General features: G+C 39.0%; 2 protein-coding genes across 3 annotated transcripts in view; one reads left to right on the top strand and one right to left on the bottom strand.

The window, feature by feature from the left end:
- HSD17B6 (hydroxysteroid 17-beta dehydrogenase 6) overlaps nucleotides 1-27,590 on the bottom strand; it is a 56,814-nt gene that overhangs the window by 28,178 nt on the left and 1,046 nt on the right. For both annotated transcript variants that reach the window (XM_008683695.2, XM_008683725.2), the window contains exon 2: nucleotides 27,310-27,386. The gene's annotated coding sequence lies outside the window, so the exon portion shown is untranslated. The remainder of the gene's footprint in view (nucleotides 1-27,309; nucleotides 27,387-27,590) is intronic.
- Nucleotides 818-25,585, top strand: PRIM1 (DNA primase subunit 1). Its single transcript, XM_008683737.2, has 14 exons — nucleotides 818-987; nucleotides 4,532-4,877; nucleotides 5,544-5,701; nucleotides 10,685-10,791; nucleotides 10,863-10,936; nucleotides 12,253-12,389; nucleotides 12,789-12,847; nucleotides 13,845-13,954; nucleotides 14,675-14,763; nucleotides 14,927-15,068; nucleotides 17,196-17,265; nucleotides 17,932-18,023; nucleotides 23,744-23,842; nucleotides 25,393-25,585. The coding sequence occupies exons 2-14, from the start codon at nucleotides 4,775-4,777 to the stop codon at nucleotides 25,410-25,412; spliced, it is 1,260 nt and encodes a 419-aa protein (XP_008681959.1). The 5' UTR covers nucleotides 818-987; nucleotides 4,532-4,774; the 3' UTR covers nucleotides 25,413-25,585.

The raw sequence follows: 27,590 nt of genomic DNA, 5'->3' as shown, positions 1-27,590 counted from the left end.
TGAAGGCGCTCTTTATTGCTTTTCAGTAGTTCACTATAACAAGAGACAGAACCTGTCATAATTAAACTGAAATCTGACCTTGGCCCCACCTGCATAGTCTCTATGATGCTCTTGATTTATCAGAACACATTCTCTAATCTTCTCTTTTTTTTTTTTTAAGATTTATTTATTTATTTATTGGACAGAGAGAGACAGCCAGCAAGAGAGGGAACACAAGCAGGGGGAGTGGGAGAGGAAGAAGCAGGCTCAGAGCAGAGGAGCCTGACGTGGGGCTTGATCCCGGAACGCCGGGATCACGCCCTGAGCCGAAGGCAGACGCCCAACGGCTGCGCCACCCAGGCGCCCCTAATCTTCTCTTTCTTACCTTATTAAAGAGGAAAACAACTAGCACAGAAGTATTTCAAATTTTCAAATTACTTGTTTCAACAAGATTATTTACTCCCAAGATGTCTCATCAAATAATGATATGATCAATATTTTATCTTAATGTTAATCAAAGCGAGTAAAAATGGAAGATAAGTAATTTTTGTTTCCACACTCCTTATCTTGGCATGCAATGCTCTGGACACGCTTGCTTCTTAGCCCCATCTCTCACCAGGCCTTCCCTTCAAGTCTGAGCTCTGTCCGTATGGGACTACTGGCAATTTCCAGACAGTGCCATGCCATTTGCAATTTTGTGCCTGTGCTCCCTGTACCAGTCTCACCCAAGTCTTAAGGAAAATGCTGATGCCAATAGACAGCTGGGTTATAAATGCATCTATAACACTTCCTTTCACTTCTTGATTTGTGTCTATTGCCCCTAGAGGTCATAATTTTCTCGGAAACAGAAACCACGTCATTACTTTTGTCCTCCCCAGAGCCTAGCTAAGTGCCCAACACAAATGTTCATCAACTATCTGTGGATCTATCCACCATGTAGATCATCTTTTACATGCTAAAAACCTCCAGAATGACAGCAGGAGTTGAACTGGGAGGGATGTCCATGAGGTAAGTGTCCAAGCCTGCAAATAACCTGGGGAGACCTAGGACTGATGGATTACCCAAAGAGCATGACAGTAGATGTATATAGTAAATGTAAAGAGGTCGGCAGATAGTGTGAGGCTTGAAGGACAAAGGGGTTTCGCACCCACGCGGATGAAAGCGCAAGGGGAAACCAACTGAATGGCAATACTGCCTCCCCGTGGCACCTAGGATAACAGCCTCTATACCAGAGCATTTGTACAGAATCACACAGCTTTCTCACACCGTGTGGTTGTGCCCTATGAACTATGCTAGGGACCCCTTACTTTATTTCATTTAATTCTCATGACAACCCCTTGTAGAGACACAGCATGTAGCTTACAGGTTAAATGCAGAGAGCTATCTGGCTCTCTCACTTAGGAGCTGCTGTGACCTTGGACAGAATATTTAAACTCTCTGCGTATTTCCCCATCTATAAAATAGGATAATATTAGTATCTACCATATAGGGTTCTTATGAGGGATAATTTTTTTTTAAGTAGGCTCCATGCACAACATGGAGCCCAACATGGGGCCTGAATTCATGACCCTGAGATCAAGACCCGAGCTGAGATCGAGTCAGACGCTCAAAGGACTGAGCCACCCAGGTGTTCCAATAAATTCTTTTTCTTTTAACTTTAACAATTCTATACATTACTCAATGCTTACCACGGTAAATGCAGTCACCATCTGTCACCAAACAGTGTTATTACAATTTTATTGACTATATTCCCTATGCTGTACTTTTCATCTCCATGACTTATTTATTTTATAACTAGAAGTTAATACTTCTTAATCCTCTTTATCTATTTCACCCATACCCCCACCCATCTCACCTCCAGCAACCAGCATTTTGTTCTCTGTATTTAAGAGTTTGGGTTTTTGTTTGTCTCTTTGTTTCTTAGACTCCACATATGAGTGAAATCGTAAGGTATCTGTCTTTCTCTGTCTCACTTATTTCACTTAGCATAATACTCTCTAGGTCCATTCATGTTGTTGCAAATGGCAAGATTTCATTCTCTTTTATGGCTGAGTAATATTCCATTGTGTGTGCATGTGTGTATGTGTGTATTATATATATAATATATATATAAATATCACATCTTTGCCCATTCATCTATTGGTGGATACTTGGGTTGCCTACATATCTTTGCTACTGTAAATAATGCTACAATAAACATAGGAGTGCCCATATCTTTTCTAATTAGTACTTTTTTCTTTTTTTTTTAATTTTTAAAAAGATTTTATATATTTATTTGAGAGAGAGAGAGAGAAAACATAGAGGGAGAAGCAGACTCCCCACTGAGTAGGGAGCCCGATGTGGGGCTCGATCCCAGGACCCCGAGATCATAACCCAAGCCAAAGGCAGATACCTAACCAACTGAATCACCCAGGCGCTCCAGTGCTTTCATTTTCTTTGGGTAAATACCCAGTAGTGCAATTACTGAATCACGTGGTAGTTCTATTTTTAATTTTTTGAGGAAACTCCATATTGTTTTCCACAGTGGCTGCACCAATTTGCATTTCCACCAACAGTCCACAAGTTTCTTTTTTCTCTACAACCTCGCCAACACTTGTTATTTCTTGTCTTTTTTATTACAGCCATTCTGACAAGTGGATGGTGGCAGAATAAATTCTCAAAAGGGTACCTGACAGCATAGCAAATGCTATATAAATATTAGCTATTATTATTCCCTTTTTCCTGATGAGAAAACTAATGTTAAATAAATCGAGCATACAGTAGGAACTCAAAAAATATAACTTCCTTTGCTGTCTCCCCTTACATCTTAGCTCCTTCAGGTATTGCCCTCCTTAGTGGTCCTGAAATTCAAATAGGGGACTCCCAAATACCCCAAAGAAGTCAGATCCTAAAGGCAGCAAGGAGAAAACTGAGAAACCTCCATTAAACAGTCCAGAGGGATATGGTTCTGGAAAAGAGCACTTCCCAGGGCATTCTTGTCATTATTATTAGAGTGAAAACCTTCCCAGTAACGAAATTCACCCTACCCAAAACAAGATGCATACGGACTGTGAAAATCAACTAAGATCTGTGCAGGAAACCAGATTTCAAGGAATATTCAAAATAGTATGATCTGCCCAGAGCCCACTTTTGACCACTTTGTCCACAGGAGCTGAGACACCGCGATCATTTTCAAGATTAGGTTAATAACAACTTACTAGAGACTGTATTCTTTCTCTCCCTGCTCTCCTACTGTTACTGCAAACATAAAATTCATGAAAATGATAATTTTCAAGTGACATGATATCTTTGTGATTATAGACTGCCCACCCCAGTCCACATTTGCAATGAGGTATATCTTCATCAGGAAAGACCGATTGGCACATCTGCACATTAGTAGCAAACAGGCTCCTTTCATACTCGTAAAGCTCTCCATGATTCTGCAAGATTCCTCTAATTCAGATTTTAGCATTCCCAGGTATTCTATTTGAGAGACTGAATATACAAACAGTAGCCGGACCATATATAAAAACAGAACTCTGAAGGCTGCTGGCTGGGTCAGCTGATAGAGCATGCAACTCAGGGTTGTGAGTTCAAGCCCTATGTTGGGCGTAGAGTTTACTTAAAAACAGAAACAAAAACAAAATAGAATTCTGACCTACAACCTGAAGAAGTCAACCCAGGAAACCAATCTCCTTACCTATAATAAACAGCTCAGGAAGCCAGCCTGCTATAAGGTAGACTTGCAGAAGTTAGACTGTTGTCTCTAGTGATAGTTCAGGAAGCCAAACAATAACCCCTATAACCATTGGCCCCAAATGGCCCCAAATGGCCAGGACTTGATTAATAATTATCAGCTTCCCCAGATTTTGTGGCCACTTCCAATTTAGGACCAACCAGAGAAAGCCAAATATGCGCCCCTAACCAATCACACAGAATGCCCCTCCTCCTAGTTAGCCCAACTACAGAGCTCCCATTGCCAAGAGCCTGGAATCAAGGTGTATCTGAAACCTCCCCTCCCCCCACTCTAAAGCTTCCCCGCTCCTCTGCCGCCTTTGAGTCTCTGCCAAAACTCAAGGGTCTGCAGCTGACCCCCTTGCTATATAGCAAGTTCTGAATAAAAAGCCTTTGGTTTCTTATTTGTTGGTCTTATTGGTTGGTCTTCGTTTATTTACACATATTGGACCTAATTCTATGAAGAATTAATTCCCAAACCCTCTTAAGACATTGGCTTAGAGGCAGGGGGTGGGGTGGGAGGCTCAGTGGATTAAGTGTCTGCCTTGGGCTTGGGTCATGATCCCAAGATCCTAGGATCGAGCCCTGCATTGGGCTCCTTGCTCAGAGCGGGGCCTGCTCCCTTTGCCTGCCTCACTGCCTGCTTGTGATCGCGCTCTCTCACTCTCTCTCTGACAAATAAATAAAATCTAAAAAAATTTAAAAAAATTTTTTTAAATTGGTTTACATTGTTTAAATGCGTTACTTCTAAAACATTCATAAAGTTAGTGGGGAACATCATTTTTTATTTCATCTTAATAACCTAAGTCAACATGCTCAAGGGCTCACCTTTCTGCAGATCTTCCTTGCTGAAACCGGAACGGGTTTCTTCTACCCACCAGAGCAGAGGACCTAGGGAGGACGCTGATAGGCCGAGACCACGCCGCGCCCAGGCCCACCTCCAAGTGGAAACTACAATTCCCAGAGGCCCGTGCAGAGGCCGGGACGCGGGCAAAGCGCGCCTGCGCAGTGTCAGAGGCTCCGGTTGTGTGGTTCCCGCCAATTCTTGCGGTAGCACTGCAGACGTTGAGTCCTGCGTTCCATGGAGACGTTTGACCCAGCCGAGCTGCCCGAGCTGCTTAAGCTTTATTACCGGAGGCTTTTCCCCTACGCCCAGTACTATCGTTGGCTCAACTATGGCGGAGGTGATGGAAGCCGGGAGCGGAGTGGGTAGTGGTTCGGCGGGGAGGGTGAGGAGGTTCTGGGAGGGTACCTTGGAATGACAATATGAAGCGCCTCCTCTGCGTTAGGCATTGTGCCGGAGCTTTCTTGCATTATCTGGAGCCCCCCCCCCCCGCCATCACCACCACCACGTCAGAGGTATAAAGGGTCGAGAGCCTTTATAAAGGGTAACCAGCCTCCGGCCACAGAGTGAAAGAAAGAGCCGCTGCTCCTACCGCTACGTGGTGGGACTCCTGTTCAGTTCCCCGTTTACCTGCCGCGGTGCCTGAGCCGAGGAGATTACTGGGTCGTAGCTTGAAGCGGCAGAGGCGTGTTCTGTCCCGGAAGACGAGAGGCACTGAACTCTTCGCCGCTGAACTTACTAGTGCCCACCGATGAGGGACTGGTGACATTACATCTTTAAAATAGTTCTGCATCCTTTACCTCATTTTTACTTCTATCTATCAGATGCAGGATAGTAAGCCCCTTCAAATTAGGGACTGACTAGGTCTTTTTATTTTTTGTTAACATGTAGCACAGTGTTGGGCACGGAGGGCTCATTAAAAATATCTTATCATTGGTTAATGTTTTAATGCCCGGGGCCGAATAAAGTACCAAATTAACTTTAAAATTGTATATTTATTTTGCAGTAATAAAGAATTACTTTCAACACCGTGAATTTTCATTCACATTGAAAGATGATATTTACATTCGCTACCAATCCTTCAACAACCAGAGTGATCTGGAAAAGGAGATGCAGAAAATGAATCCATACAAGATTGATATAGGCGCGGTATATTCCCACAGAGTAAGAAATCGGTTTTTTATGTATTGTGTAGTTTTGTTTTTTAAACCAAGAATGGATTGGTGCTCCCATTGTTTTGAGGTTAAATTTTTAGAGTTTATTCTAGTTGAGTCCCACTTGAACTTTTTGCAAGTGGATTGTAATATTTGTTGTTCTTTGATACTCTACATCACTGACTGGAAATCCTTTGGAAGTGAGTTGGTTGTATTCTCACTAGGACAAAAAAATTGATTATTAAAAAAATTGATACATTATAAATGAGGAAGTAAGCATGGTTTAAAGGAGGGAATTTTAAAAGAATTACATTGTCTTCCAGCATTAGAGGTGTTGTTGTTGTTTTTTAAGTAATCTCTATATCCAATGTGACCCCGAGATCTAGAGGCACATGCTCTACTGGCTGAGCCAGGCCAGCACCCCGTGGAGTTATTCTTGATTCTTCTATTTCTCTCACACTCCTCTGTCTGTTCCATTAGGAAATCTCTTTAGCTCTACCAAAATAGTATGTGAAATCCAACCACTGGTACCGGTGCTACTACCATCCTCATCATCTTTCATCTGAATTACTGTAAAAACTTCCGAACAATTTGCTCCTATAAATTCTAGAGTCTATTCTCAACACAGTAGCCAGAGCAATCCTTTTAAAACAAGTTAGAGTCTGTGATTCCTCTGTTCAAAAACCATTCTCTAGTGGTTCTCCACTTCACTCAGTAAAAGCCCCACTCTCCCCCTCACTCACTCCATTCCTGCCACACGGACCATTGCTCAAGCAGTTTCCACTGCCCAGAGCCCATTTCCCAAGGTATCTCCTTGGTTCCTTCCCTCACCTCCTCAAGTCTTCACTCAGCGAGGCCTACTGCAACCTGCCACTCCTCCTACCCATTGCCACTGATACAGTCTAAATGCCTAGAATAGTGCCTGGCAGAGAGTACACCATAGCTATTTGTTGAATGAATGAACATACCAAAATTGCCCTTCTTTCTCTCCTTAAAAATACACACGTGGGGTGGGGGAGGGGCGCCTCCGTGGCTTAGTCGGTTAGGCGGCTGCCTTTTGCCTTCGGCTCTGGTCATGGTCTCAGGGTAATTGGATCAGGCCCATGTGTCAGGCTCCCTGCTTGGGGAGTCTGCTTCTCTCTCCCCCTCTGCCCCTCTCCCCTACTCGTGCTAAGTAAATTTAATTAAAAAAAAAATAGGGGCGCCTGGGTGGCGCAGTTGTTAAGCGTCTGCCTTCTGCTCAGGGTGTGACCCCAGCGTTTTGGGATCGAGCCCCACATCAGGCTCCTCTGCTGGAAGCCTGCTTCTTCCTCTCCCACTCCCCCTGCTTGTGCTCCCTCTCTCCCTGGCTGTCTCTCTCTCTGTCAAATAAATAAAATCTTTAAAAAAAAAAAAACTATCCCATTAAAAAAAAAAAATACACACATGGGGGGAGAAACACACTCATGGGATAATAGCTTTTGTATGGAGGTTTTACTTTTTTTTCCCCCCAAGATTTATTTATTTATTTGAGAGAGAGAGAGAGAGAGCGCAAGCTTGTGCCCAGCAGGGAGAAGGCAGAGGCAAAGAATCTTAGGCAGTCTCTGCAGAGCGTGGAGCCCAACGCCAGGCTCCATCCAGTGACCCTGAGATCATGACCTGAGCCAAAATCAAAAGTCAGACACTTAACTGACTGACCCACCCACATACCCCAGACTTTTTTTTAAGGGTCTCCTACTCCCATATTTTCTGCTCCCTAGAGGCAACCAGTTCTTTTTAGCTAATTCTTAAGGTATTTGCCCCTTGTATGTAAATAACATTTTTATATTTCTTCCATTTTCCATTTTAAGCATTATCTACTGACCTTCTACTCTGGCAGACTAGGATTTAGCTTTTTTTTTCTTTTTATTTCTTCTTCTTCTTTTTTTTTTACCTTACTGCTTACCCTCATCTTGCCTTCCCATTTCCACATGTCCTAATGTGTTAGATTAAAAATCAGGGTTAGGGGCGCCTGGGTAGCGCAGTCGTTAAGCGTCTGCCTTTGGCTCAGGGCATGATCCCGGCGTTCTAGCATCGAGTCCCACATCGGGCTACTCCACTGGGAGCCTGCTTCTTCCTCTCCCACTCCCCTGCTGTGTTCCCTCTCTCACTGGCTGTCTCTCTGTCACATAAATATCTTTAAAAATAAATAAATAAATAAATAAATAAATAAATAAATAAATAAAAATCAGGGTTAGATCACTAAATCAACCCCAGACTCCTTGCCAATTGTCTGAATCTCCCGATATATTCAGACCCACCAGTTTCATCCCAAAGAAATTTCATGGGCAGTTCTGACCTCCAAGCTGGACTGATTGCTCTCTCTAAGCCTCATGGATAAATATGGTCTTGTAATCACCCCAGTTTCCTTTCACCTCTCTCCCATTTTGGATCGTGTTGCCCAAATCCTTTGTTCTCTTTTTGGTTTACTTCCTCTTTATGGTAGAGCACATCCTCCAGGAGCTTCCAGAGAAAAGGTGCATGGAAAAGAAAATATTGGACCCTTTCTGTATCTGGAAAATGACTTCATTCTACCTTTATGCTTAACTAATGGTTGAGTTTGTAAATCAGTTTCCCGTAGAATTTTGCATTATCTGCTAGTTTCCAGTGTTGCTGTTAAGAAGACAATGCCATTCTGATTCTTGTTCCACTGTGTTGGACCTGAAAGCTCTTAGGATTTTCTCCCTATCCCCTCTGTCCCTAATGTACTAAAATTTCACAGTGATGTGCCTTGGCGTGCATCTTTTTGCACCTGTTGTGCTAGATACTTGATGGGCTGTTATGATCATGAACTCATGTCCTTCAATTCTGGGAAATTTTCCTTTTTCTTTTTTAAGATTTTATTTTTAAGTAATCTCTATACCCAACATGGGGCTCGAACTTACAACCCAGAGATCTAGAGTCTCATGCTCTACTGACTGAGCCAGCCAGGCACCCCTATCTTTTTTTTTCTTATATACAGTTTTTTCTATCCATAATTTATCTTTGGTCTCTCTAGAAATCCTAAAGTTAGATGTTATGTGTCTTGGACTGGTCCACTAATTCTTTTTTTTTTTTTTCCTCCTGTTTTCTGTTTTTTTGTCCTTTTGCTCTACTTTCTGGGGAATTTCCTCAGAGGTTTTCATTTCTGCTATTATATTTTAATTTCCAAGAACTTTTTTTTAGAGCATTCTGTACTTTTTTATTGATATTCTCATCTTTTGAGGATATCAATGATAGTTAAGTTTTCTGTTGTAGAGTCTGTTTTCTCAAAGTTGCTTTTTTTTCCTGTTTTTTTCTCCTCTTTCATATTAGAGGCTTTCCTCGTAAGTCTGTTAATTTTGTACATGTTATATTTAAAAATAGAGTACTAAAAAAGCTGATTGGAAGTTGTGTATACATGGCTGAGATTTTTTTATTACAGGGTGATCTGGCTGGGCCATTTTGGGAGGAGAAGCTCTGATGTCAGTCTCTCTAGATCTTTGTTTGAATGGAAACTGCACTAGCACAGAGGTCTTTGTTTTGATCACTGATCTTCTATTCCTAGAGCCTATAATAGTGCCTGACATTCCTGATCAGATTCTTCAGAGAGGAATCTTCTGGTCTCCCGCCTGGGATGGCAGTGATAGGTATAGAAGTGGGGGAGAGGGCTGGGTCTCAACTTTCCGCACGTAAATGTCCACTTAGTCTTCTGTATATCAGTACAATAATACACTTTCTTCAAATGCACCTTTTGTTCCTGCCCCCATCCCGGTCCAGAGAGACCCACTGTTTGAGGTTCTCCAGATAATAATTCAGGTGTCTTTGCCAGGGAGATGAAAGCACAGTCATCTAGCTCTGCAGAGTAAATGGAGGAATCTAGGGAACTAACTGCTTCATAAATAGATTTTTAACTGATACTCCTATTTTTAATCTTAGCTTCACCTCTCTCTCTCTCTCTCTCTCTCTCTTTCTTTCCAGGGATACCCATTGTCACCTGAGTTTTGGGGGGATGCTGAGGTGTAAATTGGATTCCTTCTTATCTTTCCTTACTGAGAGCTTAAGATTCAGCTCTTATGGGTATCCTTATAAAAATTGTGGTGGTATTTTCTGCTCGCTGGTACTTTTTAATTTTTTTTTTTAATTTTTAAAAATTTTTTTCCCCTATGGTCCTTTTCTAAAAGACTTATGCCTTTCTTAAGAAAGCCTTTACTATCATTTTTGTGCAGGTCTGAAAAGAACAAGATAACTATCTCTATTCAGTCTCCTTTCTATACCTGGTGGTCCACGGCCTCAAAGGAGGCTACTTACAGCTTGAGCCAAAAGCTCAGTTCAAACTAATTGAGATCTTTTGAATTACTGAAAATTTTTATTTACTTTTTTTTTTTTAAGATTTTATTTATTTATTTGACAGAGATAGAGACAGCCAGCGAGAGAGGGAACACAAGCAGGGGGAATGGGAGAGGAAGAAGCAGGCTCATAGCGGAAGAGCCTGATGTGGGGCTCGATCCCGGAACGCCAGGATCACGCCCTGAGCTGAAGGCAGACGCTTAACCGCTGTGCCACCCAGGCACCCCGAATTACTGAAAATTTTTAAATACATTATTGTTACTTATATGTCCGGTAGTAATTAAAGGTCTTTAAAACAACAAGGCATTAATTATTTGTATGTACTTTTCCTTATCAGAAACCTTAAAAAACTTTATTATGATTTCTATTGATTAACAAATATTAATTATTCAATGCTACATATCAATTATATCTCAGTAGAACTGGTAAAACAAATATCTATGGTAATACATATTTATCAAAACCTGTTTTAGGTAGATGAAATTTACATTGTCATCGAGTCTGGGTGTGTAGAATCCAAATTAATGAACTTTAACTGAGTAGAGTTGGCATTATATTATGGTTTTTTTCAATTCTCTTTGGCCACTTCCTTTGTGTGGATAGAAAATAGCATAATTGGCAGCATGACAGCTCTCATACAAACTTGATTGATATTTTCTCCTTATAGCCCAATCAACACAATACAGTGAAACTGGGAGCTTTCCAGGCTCAGGAAAAAGAACTGGTATTTGACATTGACATGACAGACTATGATGATGTGAGGAGATGTTGTAGGTAAGCACTGCTTGCCTTGCTGGTAGGGTGGGTGATATCACTGACAGTGAGTAATGATGCTTCTGCTCCAGTTCTGCAGACATATGTTCTAAGTGCTGGACCCTCATGACGATGGCCATACGCATAATCGACCGAGCATTGAAAGGCAAGTATTGGCAGTGTCTGAACGGGGTCAAATGCAAGAATCTGTTTCCTCTGAATATTTGTCTGTCTATACCATTTTATAATCAAATCTCATAGATTTCTAACATGTTTCCTTCAAACATATGGCTGGAAAAGAAAAGATGATTAGAATAAAGTTGTACGTGAAACTCTAATAAAGCTGTTGATCAAACCAGTGAGTTTTTTCTCAAATCAGTCATCTGTCGAGCAGCTCTGTGTGCTACAAACTGTTCTAGATGAGGGAAATATAAAAGATAATGATCGCCTCAAGTAGGTTATACAGTCTAAGAAGGAGACAAATAAAATTGAAGATTACATTTACATTAAGTAATGTGCACAGGGTGCCATGGGGATATAGAACAGCAGGAGTGCATACAGGAATGGAAAGAGATTAGATCAGAAAAGGTGATGATAAGAATGATAATGATATTAAAAATAGCTAACTCTCAGTGTACATGGGTAGCTCAGTTAAGCCTCTAACTCTTGATTTCGGCTCAGGTCGTGATCTCAGGGTCCTGGGATATAGCCCCGTGTTGGGCTCCACGTTGGGCATGGAGCCTGCTTGGGATTGTCTCTCTCCCTCTGCCCTTCGCCACCCCTGCACACCCATGCTTGCTCTCTCTCTCTCTCTCAAAAAAAAAAAAAAAAAAAAAAAAAAAAAAGCTAACTCTTGTCCTCGCTTCAGCAGCACATACACTGAAAAGAGCTAACTTTTTTTTTTTTTAAGATTTTATTTATTTGACAGAGAGAGAGAGAGCACAGGCAGGGGGAATGGCAGGCAGAGGGAAAAGGAGAAGCAGGCTCCCCACTGAGCAGGGAGCCTGACATGGGCCTCCATCCCAGGACCCTGGAATCATGACCAGAGCCCAAGACAGACACTTAACTGACTAAGCCACCCTGGTGCCCTGAGAGCTAACTCTTAAGAAGCAAAAAAAAAAAAAAAATGCTAACTCTTAGATAAGATGCTTATTATGTACCAGGCACTGTTCTAAACACTTTAAATTTATTAACTTTTTAAATATCCCTAGATAGGGTCTTAAATGATAAATGGCAATTGGTCAGGGAGAGAAATGGAAATGCTGGGGTGTGAAGAAATCCTTGGCACAGAGAACAGGATAGGTATAAACATGAAGGCAAGACCATGGGAGACACAGAATTTAATTAATAGTTAATTTAATTAATAGTTAAGGTGAGTACATGTGAATAAGGGGTAAAAATGAAGCCAAGGACATAAGCAAGAACCAGGAGTTTATAAATTTATTTACAGATTTTAAAACCTATTATTTCTCCCCTCCTCAGAGGACTTTGGATTTAAGCATCGTCTCTGGGTATATTCTGGAAGGAGAGGTGTTCATTGTTGGGTCTGTGATGAATCTGTTAGAAAACTGTCCTCTGCAGTACGTTCTGGGATAGTTGAGTATTTGAGTCTTGTAAAGGTAAGATCTCAATGATACTCTACATTTCTTTATTGCTAGATGTTACCAAGCCTGAAATGTTTAGTGAAAAAAATGAAACTGTCTTTTATAGCATCCACATTCCAGAGCAGATGATCTTAGCAGCAGATCAAATAACCATAGTAGCTACATTTTTTAAGATCTTTTATATTTTGCTGTAAGTATGCTCCTTTGTAGCAAAAGGAAAATTACTTTTCTGGTTCAATTATGTCAAGCAAAGTTAACCCAGAAAGTTACAGGTATTGAGACTATATAAAATAGCATCTAAACTCCTATATTTTGACAGAATTTAATTAATATCTTTAGAGCACATTAAAAAATTTTTAATTATTTCATTTGTGTCATATACATGAAGTTCTTTTTTGATGGTTTATTTTTCAGGGTGGTCAAGACGTTAAAAAGAAAGTCCACTTAAGTGAAAAAATTCACCCTTTTGTCAGGTCTGTTGGAAAAGACTCCATGCAGTTTAAGTTGTGTCTAATTTACCTACACATGCTTTTAGAATTACGTTGTTACCAATTTTCTCTATGGGGGTAGCATATTACAGGTAATAATAGCTAGACTTAATTGAATGACTATTTTATGCTGCAGTATTCATGATAGGTGCTTTACAAATATTATCATTGGTCTTAACAACAACTTCATAAGGGACATGATGGTATCTCCATTTGTAGTTGAAGTAGGATTTAGAAAGACTGTATAATTTCTTTGGTACCACACAAGTAATTGTTAAATTTAGGATTCATGTCTTCCTAGTCTGCTTAATTTCAAAACGCATACGCTTTCTACCAAATTCACTACTTCTCTAGGTGAAAAGAGCATTGCATTAAGAGTAGGAATCTCTGTTCTGTGGCTTTCTAATACCCTGATAAAATATTAGAGCCTCTATTTCCTTAAAGTATGATGGGGAAAACAACATCTGCTCCATCCATCTCAGAGTTGTGGCAAAGATTAAATGAAACAATAGATGGTGAAGTCTGTTTGCAAATTGCTAAGCACTACATAATTGTTGAGATGTTTAAGCAAGTAATTCAGGGTAGAAACTGTAAACTCTATCCCACCCCACTACTAATGTATTGTTATGTTGTCCTGGCTTGGTTGCTTTCTACCCTTGTTACATATTTATGATGCTATTAATCTGCTAAATTGTGGAGTTTAAGAAGTAAACGTTTCTTGAATTCGAAGCCAGGTGCTGTACTAGGTTCTTCCCCCTTAGAATGTCTTAGTTAACGCTCATAACCCTGTGAAGGTGTATTATTCCCATTTTATGTAGCTAATTTCTGTTGGTTAGCTAATTCTGTCTTCTTATTAGACTAATATATGCTCATTAAAAAAAAATTCAATAGAAGCAAGCACTAGCCTCCCAAATGGCAAAAAAAACTATGCAGTGTATGTGTTGCTAATAGTATTAGGACTATGCTATTGTTATTCCTACAGCAAGTCTATAAACATAATAAAAAAATACTTTGAAGAATATGCCTTAGTTGATCAAGATATTCTTGAAAATAAAGAAAGCTGGGATAAGATTTTAGCCCTTGTTCCTGAAAATATCCTTTCCCAAGGCCATTTCTTTTTTCTTTTTTCTTTTTTTTTAAGATTTTATTTATTTATTTGACAGCCAGCGAGAGAGGGAACACAAGCAGGGGGAGTGGGAGAGGAAGAAGCAGGCTCCCAGCAGAGGAGCCTGATGTGGGGCTCGATCCCAGATCGCTGGGATCACGCCCTGAGCCAAAGGCAGACGCTTAACGACTGCGGCCCCCAGGCGCCCCCTCAAGGCCATTTCTATGTGAGCTACAGGTACTGATCTAGATTATAAATGTGTTCTACCTACATATTGTCATATACTTACTCTTGTAAGTTTAATCTTTTTACACAAAACAACTCCTGTTTTTCTGCATTTTAGTATTTCTAGTCTGGAATACAATAAGAAATGAGACCATTTTGGAAATAAATTTCCTCATTTTGGAAGTCGATCCTCGTAGAATTAATAGGTACTTAAAGGAATGCTGAATCATTTTGTCAAAATATGTACAGACCAGGGAAAGGTTTTACATTAAACCATATAGTTATTTTGGCATTCTTTCTGTCATATCAGTATATATTTTTACAGGGGAATTTTTTAAGGATGTGTGTTTAATTAATATTTGCATTTTAGAAAACAATAATTACTTTCCAGTAAACTTTTGATAGCCTTGTGGTAATACATACTGAAAATAAGTTGTTCATCAATGTGCTGTAAAAGAGTGTGTTCCTTAATGACTCATCACCAATTCATGAGAAACTTCAGCAAAACTTCCAGAAGTGTCACAATTCACTTCAGCGTTGGGAATATTTGAAGCAAGGCATCAACTGTCAGGTATACTCCATTGAAATCTCTATTATAAATATAATAATTCTTAGTTAAATTGTAATTGTTTTGCTTAGTAAGTTAAAGATCATTGAAAGCCATTTTTTAACCTCTTAAAGAAATCCGCAAAAGTTCCTACTGATCCCCATGCTAGAATTGCATCTGCTTTTAGGATAATACCAAAAATGACAAATGTGGACCCTGGCTTGAATGGGAGATCATGCTCCAGTACTGTTTTCCACGGCTGGATATCAATGTTAGCAAAGGAATCAATCATTTACTGAAGAGCCCTTTTAGTGTTCATCCTAAAACAGGTACAATGTAAAGAAGGTAAAGAAAACTAGAAGAAAAATGAGTTTATTTTTTGTTTTAGTAAGCGTGTCACTGGGTGTGAATATGTATGATGCCTGAGATATTAAAGGCTGAAAGACTGTCAGCTAATACCTAAATTATTTTTTAATTGTCGATTGGTAGCTACCAGATGAGTTTCCACTACATAAATAATTTTCCTCTGGGTTTCTGAGGTTTAGTGTTGGAACTATAGAGGAACTTAGAAATCACAGGACAACAGCTCTCATTGTATAGATGAGGAAACAGTGGTCCAAGAGGTTAACGTGACTTGTTCACAGCCTTAAAACAAATCGTGTCAGAGCTAGGAACAGAAGTCAGTTCTTAAAACTTAAAGTTCCGTGCTTTTCACATTGTGCCTCCTCCCCCAGTTCTTTTTCCATAGTTTTAGCTTTCCTACTTCACATTTCTCTTAGATACGTTTTGATGGACTAAAACTGACTTTAAAATAAATATAACAGTTGCTGTATTGACTATATTGACGTAAACTTTGCTTCATCCAACCAGGAAACATATACATTGTATATAGTTGTCCTTTTTAGCCTCAGTAATCCTACTCTACCACTTGCTGTGGGATGTTAGGCTAATTACTCTCTGTGTCTTGGTTTCCTCATCTGTAAATGGAGATAATATAGTACCTACCTCAGCGGGTTATTGTGAAGATCTAAAATGTAAAGTGCTGGGGCGCCTGGGTGGCTCAGGTGGTTGGGTGTCTGCCTTCAGCTCAGGTCGTGGTTTCCAGATCCTGGGCTCGAGCCCCATGTTGTCCTCCCTGCTCAGCAGGGAGTCTGCTTCTCCCTCTCCCTCTGCCTCTCCTCCTGCTTGTGCCCTCTCTGTCTTTGCCTCTCTCTCTAAATCTTTTAAATTAAATAAATAATAAAATGTAAAGTGCTTAGAAAAGCATCTGTCACACATTCAATTCTCCCAAGTTGCCTAGTTTCCTTTAATAATTTGTAATGATTCTCTAGTCCATATATTTGAATAGCCCCTTTCCAAACCTATCAACTATGTGTTTTCAGCTTCTTTTGGTAATAAGCTTAATATTTCTTTTTTTATTTTATTTAAATTCAATTAATTAACATATAGTGTATTATTAGTTTCAGAGGTAGAGCTCAGCCACTCAGCACTTCTATATAACACCCAGTGCTCATTACGTATTTCTTAATTTTTTTTAGACCTAACTCTAGGGGTGCCTGGGTGGCTCAGTTGTTAAGCATCTGCCTTCAGCTTAAGTCCTGATCCCAGGATTCTGGATGGAGCCCTACTTCTGGCTCCCTGCTCAGCGGGGAGCCCGCTTCTCCCTCTCCCACTCCCCCTGCTTGTGTTCCCTCTCTTGCTATCTCTCTCTCTGTCAAATAAATAAAATCTTAAAAAAAAAAATAAACAAACAAACCTAACTCTAAAGCTATAGTGGGTATCCCCTTGTTCTAATATTCATGGTTTGGGTAAATAATTATGTTCATAAGTATATATATTTTGATTATATACTTTTCCCATTACGTAGCTGCAGTCTTTTTACTCTGTCTTCAAATAGCAACTCCCAATTCTCTTAATTATTTTACTTGTTATTTACCTGGTATTCTTTAGATTCATTATCTCATTTCTGAGATGTAATGAATTTTATGAGTTATCTCAGATGTGGATATTGTGAAAGGGTAGTAGAATGCTGTCTATTTTATTTCCAAAATGCTTTCTAAAGATGCCCAACATAGAGGTGTCTGTTCTGATCTCAGCAAATAAACCAAGTTAATGAAATGAACTATATCTGTGTTATTTCATTTTCAGGACTCACTAAATTTGATATCATTCTGTACTTAAATATAAAAGGATATTAGGAAGAAGGAGATAGAAATAAAAGTAGAGATAAGAGCACTAGATAATAGCCCAACTGTCTTTCATACCTTTTTTTTTTTTTTTTTTTTTTTGGTTTTTTAAGAGAAAGTAAAAGCACAGCTAATGTGGAAGTAATTTCTAGCTATTGTTTTTAACAGATAAATCTAACCCTTTTTCTAAGCCTTAGATTAAGATTTAGCCCAAATAACATATAGGATTGTATTTTACAATCATCAGTTTATAACTTTTGGTTCTTACAGGTCGTATTTCTGTGCCTATTGATTTACAGAAAGTGGACCAGTTTGATCCATTTACTGTTCCAACCATAAGGTATGTTCCAGTTCATTGACAGTCCTTTTTTGTTTGTGGCTGTTACTCTGAATTTGAAGTAGATGCATTAGATCCCTTTGCTCTGAGGCTGTATGATGATGCCTTAGTACAGCAACATTTCCTAGTGAGCTCCAGAGACCGCAAGCTGCTGCTCTCTAATAAAAAGATCGTAAGTTCAAGTAAGTTTGGGAAATAATGACTTACACAGATAAAATGTTCTTTACTGCAAGATTTCCCAGTTTTTATTATGCATGGAAAACTCCAAGAAGAGATTGTGATTTTTAGAATATCCCAAATTTAGTTGGTCACACAGTTTTTTCACAGAAAATTTTGTGGGATTCTTGTGCTATCATACACTGGGTAATGTTGACCGAGAACCAACTTTAAAATTCCTATTCTGGGGTCCCTGGGTGGCTCAGTTGGTGAAGGGTCCAAATCTTGATCTCATCTCAGGTCTTGATCTCTGGGTCATGAGTTTAGGCCCCGAGTTGGGCTCCACACTGGGCATGGAGCCTACTTTAAAAAAAAAAATTAAAATTCTCTTTTTCTGAGGCTTATTTGGTAGGGCATGTGACTCTTGATATTGGGGTCATGAGTTCGAGCCCCACATCGAGTATAGAGTTAAAAAGTAAAAAAAAAACCAAACTCTTATTCTATTATTTGTAGCTCCATCTGCCGTGAATTGGATGCCATTTCCATTAATGATGAGGGAAGGGAGGGAAACGAAGCCGAATCTGATATCAAACATAGAACCAGAGGTATGTTAATATACTGAAGTCTCACTTTAACATAAGTTTCTTATGTAGACGTCCTTCTGTCAGTCCAGTAATTAATTCTGCTTGGATCCAGCCCAGAATGGATCAATGTTTATCCTGAAACCAGCTCAGTAACAAATAATACCACAGCAATGTTTCTGTCCTTTCATCAATTGCCCAAGTGGTGCTGTTGAATCTAATTTAAGTCAGCACATATTTACTGAGCAACATCTAAATGCCAGGATCTATAAGATTAAATTATCAATTTGTGTTGATAGTTGTTTGACTCTCACAATCTTAGGTTCAACAGCTACTTATTTAACAACTACTATGTATGCAGTACTTTTGTTCTTTGTTCCTGATGTATCCGGAGAGTATTATGGTAAATATATATCTAAACTGTGGTTGAATTGTATATTCAAGAATTTGAAGGAGCTGGGGAATTTATAAATCTTCCTACTAATAGAAGCCAAATCTTCACATACCAACACCCAAGAGACACTCTATAGCTACAGAGCCAGTAGAACTTCCTGTGATGATAGAAATGTAATGCACTGCCCAGTGTGGTACTCACTAGCCACGTGTGGCACACTCCCCTTGAACTGGGAGAAATCGGATTTTCAATTTCATTTAATTTTAAATAGCCCCATGTGGCTAGTGACTATTGTAACACAGTGCAGATCTGTGATCTCTGATTGACCTTTCTTGGTCAAATGTTGCTACCTTCTTTCAAAACCCAAGCTCGAACATCACTCCACTAAAACAAAAACAAAACAAACAAACAAAAAAACCTCACTTCATCTCTTCCAGTTCTAACATAATACCTAAACATAGTACATTCCACTATTATTGTTTGAAGAATGATTACAAGCATTCTGTCTAAAGAATTTGAGGGGCGCCTGGGTCACTCAGTCATTTGGGCCTCTGATTCTTGGTTTTTGGCTTAGGTCATGTTCTCAGGGTCATGGGATGGAGCCCCACATCTGGCTCTGTGCTCAGCATGGAGTCCGCTTGTCCCTCTCCCTCTGCCCCTCCCCTCCTCAGATAAATAAATAAATAAAATCTTTTTAAAAAATGAAGTATTTGAAAAACATCTCCAACATGAAATCAGAAAAAAACTGGAAAAAGGAACTCAGAGAAAACAGATAATGCAAGGAACAAAGAAACCCCCCCCCTTTTTTTATAATCTCTGTGCCAACATGGGGCTCAAACTCACAACCCAGAGGTCAAGAGGCACGTATTCTATTAACTGAGCCAGCCAAGCACCCTGAAAATCTTTTTTTTTTTAATTAATATCCTCAGAATAAGAGAAGATAGTATATCCATGAAGCAAGATCAGAATGCTATGAAAAGAAACATTCAGAGAACAAGAAAGAGCTCTTAGAAATCAAAAACATAATCATTAGAATACAAAATTCAGTGGAAGGGCTATAAAAGAAAAGTTACGATTTTCCAGAAAGTACTACAAAAAAAGATAAATTTGTTGTTATTTTAAGGAGGTAAAAGATAAAATTAGAAGAACGGTTCAGGGGTCACCTGGGTGGCTCAGTCAGTGAAGTGTCTGCCTTCAGCTCAGGTCATGATCCCAGGGTGCTGGGATCGAGTCCCACATTGGCTCCTTGCTCAGCAGGGAGCCTGCTTCTCCCTCTGCCTGCCTCCCCCTGCTTGTGCTCGCTCTCTCTGTCTCTGACAGATAAATAAAATCTTTAAAAAAAGAAGAAGAAGAATGGTTCAGAAGGTCTAATACCTGACTATGGGAGTTTCAGAAAAACAACAAACAGGGAGGGGAAAAACATATCAAAATTATATAGGAAACCATCACAGAAATGAGCCCTTTATTGCAAAGGCTCAGCATAATAAGAAATCAGACCCGCACCAAGGCACATCATTTTGAAGTTTCAGAACACTGAGAATTAACAAAAGATCTTAGCTTTCTGACTCCTTACTACTTCCCCTCCCCCCAAAAAAGCCACAGACCTAGGAAGAATGGCCTTGGATTTCTGAACATTGGAAATGTTCAGCTGTTAGAAGTAGGTGCTAGGGAAAAAAAGTGGTTGCCATTCAAGAGGATGGAGAGGTCAGGGGCGCCTGGGTGGCTCAGTCATTAAGCGTCTGCCTTCGGCCCAGGGCGTGATCCCAGGGTCCTGGGATTGAGCCTCGCATCGGGCTCCCTGCTCTGCTGGGAGCCTGCTTCTTCCTCTCCCACTCCTCCTGCTTGTGTTCCCTCTCTTGCTGGCTGTGTCTCTCTCTCTGTCAAATAAATAAATAAAATCTTTAAAAAAAAAAAAAAAAGAGGATGGAGAGGTCAGAATTCGTGCAGGAAGCTGCTATTCTTTCCAACCTGTTAGTACTATTTTATTCTTTTTAACAACATGCATACATTACTTCAACACAATTTTTTTAACAATATTGTCTCTTGATGGATATCTTTTTCTTTTGTCCAGAGATTTTGTTTTATTTTATTTTATTTTTTAAAGATTTCATTTATTTATTTGACAGAAAGAGCACAAGCAGGGGGAGCGGGAGAGGTAGAAGCAGACTCCCCGCTGAGCAGGGAGCTGACACAGGGCCCAAACCCAGGACCCTGGGAACATGACCTGAGCTGAAGGTAGTCACTTAACCAACTGAGCCATCCAGCCACCCCTGTTCGAAGATTTTAAAGAGAAATTTTCTAATATAACTATTCAAAAATAAACTAAAGTGCCTGTCATTTCAAGTATTCATAAATAGCCTAATAGCCATCAGTCAGGGGTGCTTAAGAGATTGTGGGGGTTGGAATAAGTGATATTTAACTTCCTTACTATCGCTTTAGTTTCTGTGATTTTAAGCCTTTGTCCTTTTTCACACTAGTACCATTTGTTCCTGCCCTTCTTCACAAGTCCTGGAATGTTCTCTTCTCTTGTAATTACATCTTTTTTCTTTTTCTTTTTTAAAGATTTTATGTATTTACTTATTTGAGAGAGAGATCGCGAGCATGAGTGGAGGGATGGGCAGAGAGAGAGGCAGAGAATCTCAAGCAGACTCCGCACAGAGCGTGGAGCCTGATGCAGGCCTCAATCTCATGACCTGAGTGGAAACCAAGAGTCGGATGCTTAGGGGTGCCTGGGTGGCTCACTCGTTAAGCGTCTGCCTTCGGCTTAGGGCGTGATCCTGGCGTTACGGGATCGAGCCCCATATCAGGCTCCTCTGCTGGGAGCCTGCTTCTTCCTCTCCCACTCCCCCTGCTTGTGTTCCCTCTCCCGCTGGCTGTCTCTTGCTCTGTCAAATAAATAAATAAAATCTTAAAAAAAAAACAAAAAAGTCGGATGCTTGACCAGCTGAGCCACCCAGGTGCCCCTAATTATATCTTTTTTCTAAGACCTACTTCACAGCCACTTCGGTCCACACTGACTGGTAGATTCTTTGGTCTTATAATTATCCATATGCCTCTTTGGTCTTTTAATTATATATTGTTTTCTATTACTACATACAGGACTTGTTTTTCCAGTTCATTTAAAAACTACTTAAAACCAAAGAGTTTGGCTTATGCTTTTTTTAGAATTTAGCAGAGTACTTAATATAGATAGTTAGTAAATATTTAAGTAATTATTGAATGCCTATTACATATTCCACAGTGGTGAAGTAAACACATAGACCTATATGCAAGGAGCTTAGAATCTTCAATTAAAGGTTCAAAGTACTATGTGGTTAATCCCAAACTAAACTGTTTCCTTGGTATACATTTTACATTATTATAAGAAAAGTCATATGTAAAAGTTGAGGACAAAATATAATGTACTTTCATAATTGCCACAGTTCAGATATTCATCCTTAATATTCTCATCAAGATTCCTTTTCTAGGGGTACCTGGGTGGCTTAGTCAGTTGAGCGTCTGCATTCGGCTCAGGTCACGATCCCAAGGTCCTGGGATGGAGCTCCGCACCAGAGAGCATAAGCAGGAGGAGTGGCAGAGGGAGAGGGAGAAGCAGGCTCCCTGCTGAGCAGGGCTCCATCCCAGGACCTCGGGATCATGACCTGAGCCGAAGACAGACACTCAACCAACTAAGCCAAGCAGGCACCCCTTAAAATTTCTTTTAAGTATAGTTTCTTTTTTTACTCTTTGAATGAACTATTACAAGGACTCTTCCATGCACACATAGCACACTACCAAAATCCAAATCTCATCTTGTTCTCAGATTTTTCTCCCCTATTGGGTATTATAGATTGTGTAATTAAATAGATGATTACGGTTCTGTATTCAAAATTTTGTTGTGTACATTTTTAAAATTTTATATAAATCAAAAAAATACCTATAGTTAAGGCACTACGACTATAAACTTCTGTTTGTCTCCAGGTAGAATGGCCCTGACTTCACATTTTTAATGTTTGCTCTGTTGTTAAAACTATTTATTACTGAAGCCACAATTTCTAAAGAAAGGAATATTGTATGGGACTTAACACAGAACAATAGATTATGTTGGTCTAATACTAGAAAGCCTGACTACTAAGAAGTAGATATGTACATGCGGTTTGGATATTTTCAAGCAGCACTGTTGTAATACAGTAGCCACATATGGCTATTAAGCACTTGAAATGTGGCTAGTATAAACAAGAAACTGATTTTTTAAATGTAATTTTAATTAATTTAAATTTTAAAACTGATAGGGGCACCTGGCTGGCACAGTCAGTGGAACATGCAACTCTTGACCTCAGGGTTGTGAGTTCAAGTCCCACGTTGGGTATAGAGATTACTTAAAAATAAAATCTTAAGGGGTGTCTCTCTAAAATAAATAAATATTTTTTAAAATCTTTTTAAAAAATTTTAATAAATTTTAAAACTGATATTTGATTCAATTATTGGAAAACTTTATAAGTATGTTTGGGAAATTTGGGTATATGAGCCTACTTTTACACTATTTTATAATTCAAATCTATAGATCAAGTATTTCTCATGATAATGTATCATCTAAATTGAGATGTATTTTAAGTACAAAATGCTAGATTTCAAAGACTTAGTATGAAAGAGAATGTAAAATATCTCCATTTTTATTATATGTTAATGATAATATTTTAGATACACTGGATTAAATAAAATATTAAATTAATTTTACCTTTTTAAAGTGGCTACTGGAGTATTTGTTATTTATTTACTTATTTATTTATTTTAAGATTTTTATTTATTCGACAGAGAGAGAGAAAAAGAGCACACAAGCAAGGGGAGCGGCAAGGAGAGGGAGTAGCAGGCTTTCCGCTGAGCAGGGAGCCCAATGCGGGGTTCTATCCCAGGACGCTGGGATCATGACCTGAGTGGAAGGCAGATGCTTAACCGACTGAGCCACCCAGGTGCCCTGCTACTAGAGTATTTAAACTACACATTTGGGGCGCCTGGGTGGCTCAGTCGTTAAGCGTCTGCCTTTGGCTCAGGGCGTGATCCCAGCATTCTGGGATCGAGCCCTGCATCAGGCTCCTCCGCTGGGAGCCTGCTTCTTCCTCTCCCACTCCCCCCTGCTTGTGTTTGCTCCCTCACTGGCTGTTTCTCTGTCTGTCAAATAAATAAATAAAATCTTTAAAAATAAATAAATAAATAAATAAAAATAAACTACACATTTTTCATTATATTGGACAGCACTGTTCTAGAGAATTCTTCTTGTTCTAGAGAATTCTTTAAAGAAACTTAAAATTATACTGTCATGTTATTCTTGCTTCCAAAATGCTAATTATAATGCGTGGCCTTCATAATTTAGATTATAAGAAGACCAGTCTAGCTCCTTATATAAAAGTTTTTGAACAGTTTCTTGAAAACCTGGATAAATCCCGAAAAGGAGAGCTTCTCAAGAAGAGTGGTAAGACTCTATACCTTTCCCTTTTAGCTATTTATATCCTAAGTGTGGGAACTTTAAAGCATCTAGCAAGTGAGTAATTGTAGAGCTTTAGCCTTTGCCCTCCTAAAACAAGTTATTGGTTTAGCTTACTATCCTTAGTGTTTTAAAAATTGAGCTCCCTTAATTCAATTTAACAGATATACATTAAACACCTTCTGTGTATCAGGTACTATGAGGGAAACAAAGAGTAATTATCCAAAGATGAATTCCACACCATGCCTCCCTGCCCTTAGGAAGTACTAACTGATACAAAACAAAGAAGTATAAAATGCTAAGAAAAAGATCTCATCTCACTGAGAGAACCTGAGAAGATTTCATATGAGAAGAGTGGTATTTGAACTCTTGACAGTGAGATGCTATATAGATTCTAATTCCCAATGCCAATATACCATGCCTTGAGGTATGCATAGGATTTCCACAAGCAGAGATTTGATAAGGGTACAGGAATAGGAAAAGGAGACAGATTGTTCATTCTTGAAGGAACAGCAAAGGAAAGGCATTAGGCAGGAAAGCATCAGGTCACTCTGGAGGCCATCAATAGTACAGCTAATCTGGAAAAAGATGTGTCAGGAAGCGATGGGCTAGAAATCTGAAGAAGCAGACTGAAGCCAGAGTTATAGATGGCCTTGAATTCCAGTCTTGAGAGTTTGGGCTTAATTCAATAGGGACAGGGAATCTATTAAAGGTTTTTGAAGAAGGGAGTACATGATTTATAGTTTTATCTAGTAAAATAAAACTAGCAACAATGTATCTGGGGAGAGGTAGGGGATAAAATGGAGCCCAAGAGGCCAGTTGGGCTACTACCATTAGGACACTAGTACTGGATATCTCCAAAAAGTGCAAATACTAGAGCCATCCTTGAGAGTTGGTAATGATTTGGAAGTGGAGAGATGAAAGAGGAAAATTAAAAGTGTCACAGAAGCCAGGGGAAAGGAAACTTTCAAGGAGATTATCAAGTGTCAATGCAGTAGAGAACTGATAAAATCCTGTTGGATATTGGAAGTAAAAGGAGATACTAAGAGGACAGCAATGTCAAAGAAAAAGTTCTTTGACTTGGAGAGACCTGAACATATGTGTAAGTCAAAATGAAAGAAATGAGCAATTATTCAGGAGATTGATCAGTACCATAGAAAACTGTAGTAGTGTTATAGAAATACAAACTCCCTTTCCACTTCATTTTTTAATAATATGCATGATGGTTAAAGAGTAGTGCCTAAGATAATGCTGAACTCATAGTAGACACTCAAATATGTGCTTATTGAATGAGCAATGATGACTCTGAACTTGGAAAGCCTCAATGAACCTGCCATTCCAACTGGCTATATTAAGTCCTTTGTTTTCTTGTTCTATACTAGCTCAGCCTATAATGTGGGCTTCAGCAAACGTGAAAGCAAATCTTTATGCATGATGTGAATTTAATAGAAGCATTAAGCAAATCAGAATGTGAAAATAAATGGGATTTGTCTTGTTTTCCTTTACTATTCCTTTAATGAGAATCTATTCTATTCCAGATTTACAGAAAGATTTCTGAAGATAACAACTCTCCTCAAACCAATGTAGATATATCTTCTAGCTTCAAGAATCAAATACTTCAGGCGCCTGGGTGGCTCAGTAGGTTGGGTGTCTGCCTTCAGCTCGGGTCATGATCCCAGGGTCATGACTCTGAGATCAGAGTCCCATTTCGGGCTCCCTGCTCAGTGGGGAGTCTTCTTCTCCCTCTGCCCTTACCCCTGCTCGTGCTCTCTCTCTCTCTTTCAAATAAATAAATAAATAAAATTAAAATCTTTAATAAATACTGTAGAACCATAATGTGTCTTAATGCTCAAAGCAAAATTTCATTTTTTTGAAAAATTATGTTGAAAAGATTCTTGAGGCCACCAAAGGAGAGTGTCCAGGTTTCTGGAAGGAGCAATAATGGGAGGAATAAGTGGATTGCAGATACATTTTGTAAAAGTTAGTATTATACAAAGATAATTCTAAGATTTTTGATATACCTTTTACCAGTTACCATATGTATTTTGATATATTTCTACCAGTTGCCATATGTAGAGGCAAGTGAGCAGTAATATGCTCAAGACTTTAATCTCAGCTCACTGGATATAGCCTACTTATTTCTGGACTGAATATTGTAGGTGCGTGAGAGCTTTGTCCTTAAGTCTTAGACACTTACCATTATACCTGGAGAGTGTATTCTGTCACTTCTAATTTTGCTTACTGATATTTATATTGGTCAGGCCACACTCCACTGCCTATCTTTTAAAAATCATTTTAAACTGGGCATCCAAACATAGCAAAACTTCAATTCAAAAGAGATGAGTTACTAGATTACAATAGGGGATAGTAGAGTGTTTTTTACAACTGTTGCATTTGTAGCTCCTGACTTCTTTCCCCAGAAAACAACTGGATTAGTCTGTACCATAAAGAAGTAGTTTAGAATAACCAATTTCACCAACATAAAACCTGTTTTACTTGTCAAAACATTTCCCTTTCTACATATCCAGATACTTAATTTTAAAGGTTTTTTTTTCTTCCATAGTTGATTTTTTTTTCTGAAGTATCAGATTTCTTTTGCCTAGTTTTGACAACAAAACAGTCATTCTGGTTTACAGTCCATCTTCTTGAGAAGTCAAGCTATCAGGCTGGTACTTTCTCTGATTTATGAAAATTGTCCTTCCTTTGCATTTCCTTTAACATTGTTTTCTCTATAGCCACACAGTCTTTTTTTTTTAATCTTTTGGTTTATATATACAAAAAACACTTAACAACACAGTCAACACACGGCAATGGCTTGCATTTCCTTCTCCTAATTTTTTAAGAAAAAACATTAAAGACCATTGTGCAAAATTCCTCATTTGAGCCTCTATTTACTATGTATTGTTCAGTTCTTAGGTTTGGAAAACAGTGGGTCGGTTAAAATTCCCGAATACAAAATTATTCTAAAGACTCAGTCCATCTTAAGAACTCAGAATGAGAGTATAAAGACTGGTATGCTTTCAACAAGAGATGTTTCAAGCTTCCAATATGTCTACCATTAAAGCATTTTAATGCTTTAATATTAAAGCTCTTGGATAAAGCTGAACATACTGTACTCATGTAAAAGAATAAATGTTTTTACCTGTATGCTAACTGGGATTTTTTTTTTTTAATTATGTCCTTTTTTTTTTTTTTCAAAATAAATATTTGGTTCTTGAAGATAGCAGAAATATGCCCAAAGACTATTGACTTCCCTATTCTCTGATTTTACCAACTCATCCATATATGAAAATTGTAGAAACAGAGGGCACAGAACTGACTTCCATCTCCAGACTTGCCCAATTTATAAAGAAATCCAAAGACCGAAAATACATCCTTCCTTAGTCATTAACAGAGAGAAGAGTCAGTGGGCTTAATGGAAAAGAAAGCGAAATGGTCAAAATAGTTTTACTTACCTAAGAAGATAATTGGCTGGCCCTTTCTTCTGAAGGTGAATGGACTGTGCTGACAAATCTTCCGGACCACATATTTACTTAGAAAAAAATAATAGTAACCACTTTTTAAGTAATGTACATATATTACCTAATCTTCCTAACAATCCTATGAAGTAGCTACTATATCCCCATTTTATAGATGAGGAAACAGGCGCAAACAGGTTAAATTGTCCAGGGTCGATATGACGTGACTAAACTGTGATTCAGAGTACAGCTACAGAGTCCATGTTATTTATATATAT

This window comes from Ursus maritimus, unplaced genomic scaffold (assembly GCF_017311325.1).
Source record: "Ursus maritimus isolate PB19 unplaced genomic scaffold, ASM1731132v1 scaffold_21, whole genome shotgun sequence".
NCBI classification, from domain to species: domain Eukaryota; kingdom Metazoa; phylum Chordata; class Mammalia; order Carnivora; family Ursidae; genus Ursus; species Ursus maritimus.
The sequence above is the reverse complement of the archived record's forward strand: the minus strand, read 5'-3'. Positions and strand labels throughout refer to the sequence as shown.

Excerpts from the sequence above, each read along its gene's own strand:
- PRIM1 (XM_008683737.2), top strand. The coding sequence starts at position 4,775 with ATGGAGACGTTTGACCCAGCCGAGCTGCCCGAGCTGCTTAAGCTTTAT. Across the intron at positions 4,878-5,543 it reads TTGGCTCAACTATGGCGGAG|TAATAAAGAATTACTTTCAA; the intron begins GTGATGGAAGCC and ends TTTATTTTGCAG. Across the intron at positions 14,764-14,926 it reads AGCAAGGCATCAACTGTCAG|GATAATACCAAAAATGACAA; the intron begins GTATACTCCATT and ends ATCTGCTTTTAG.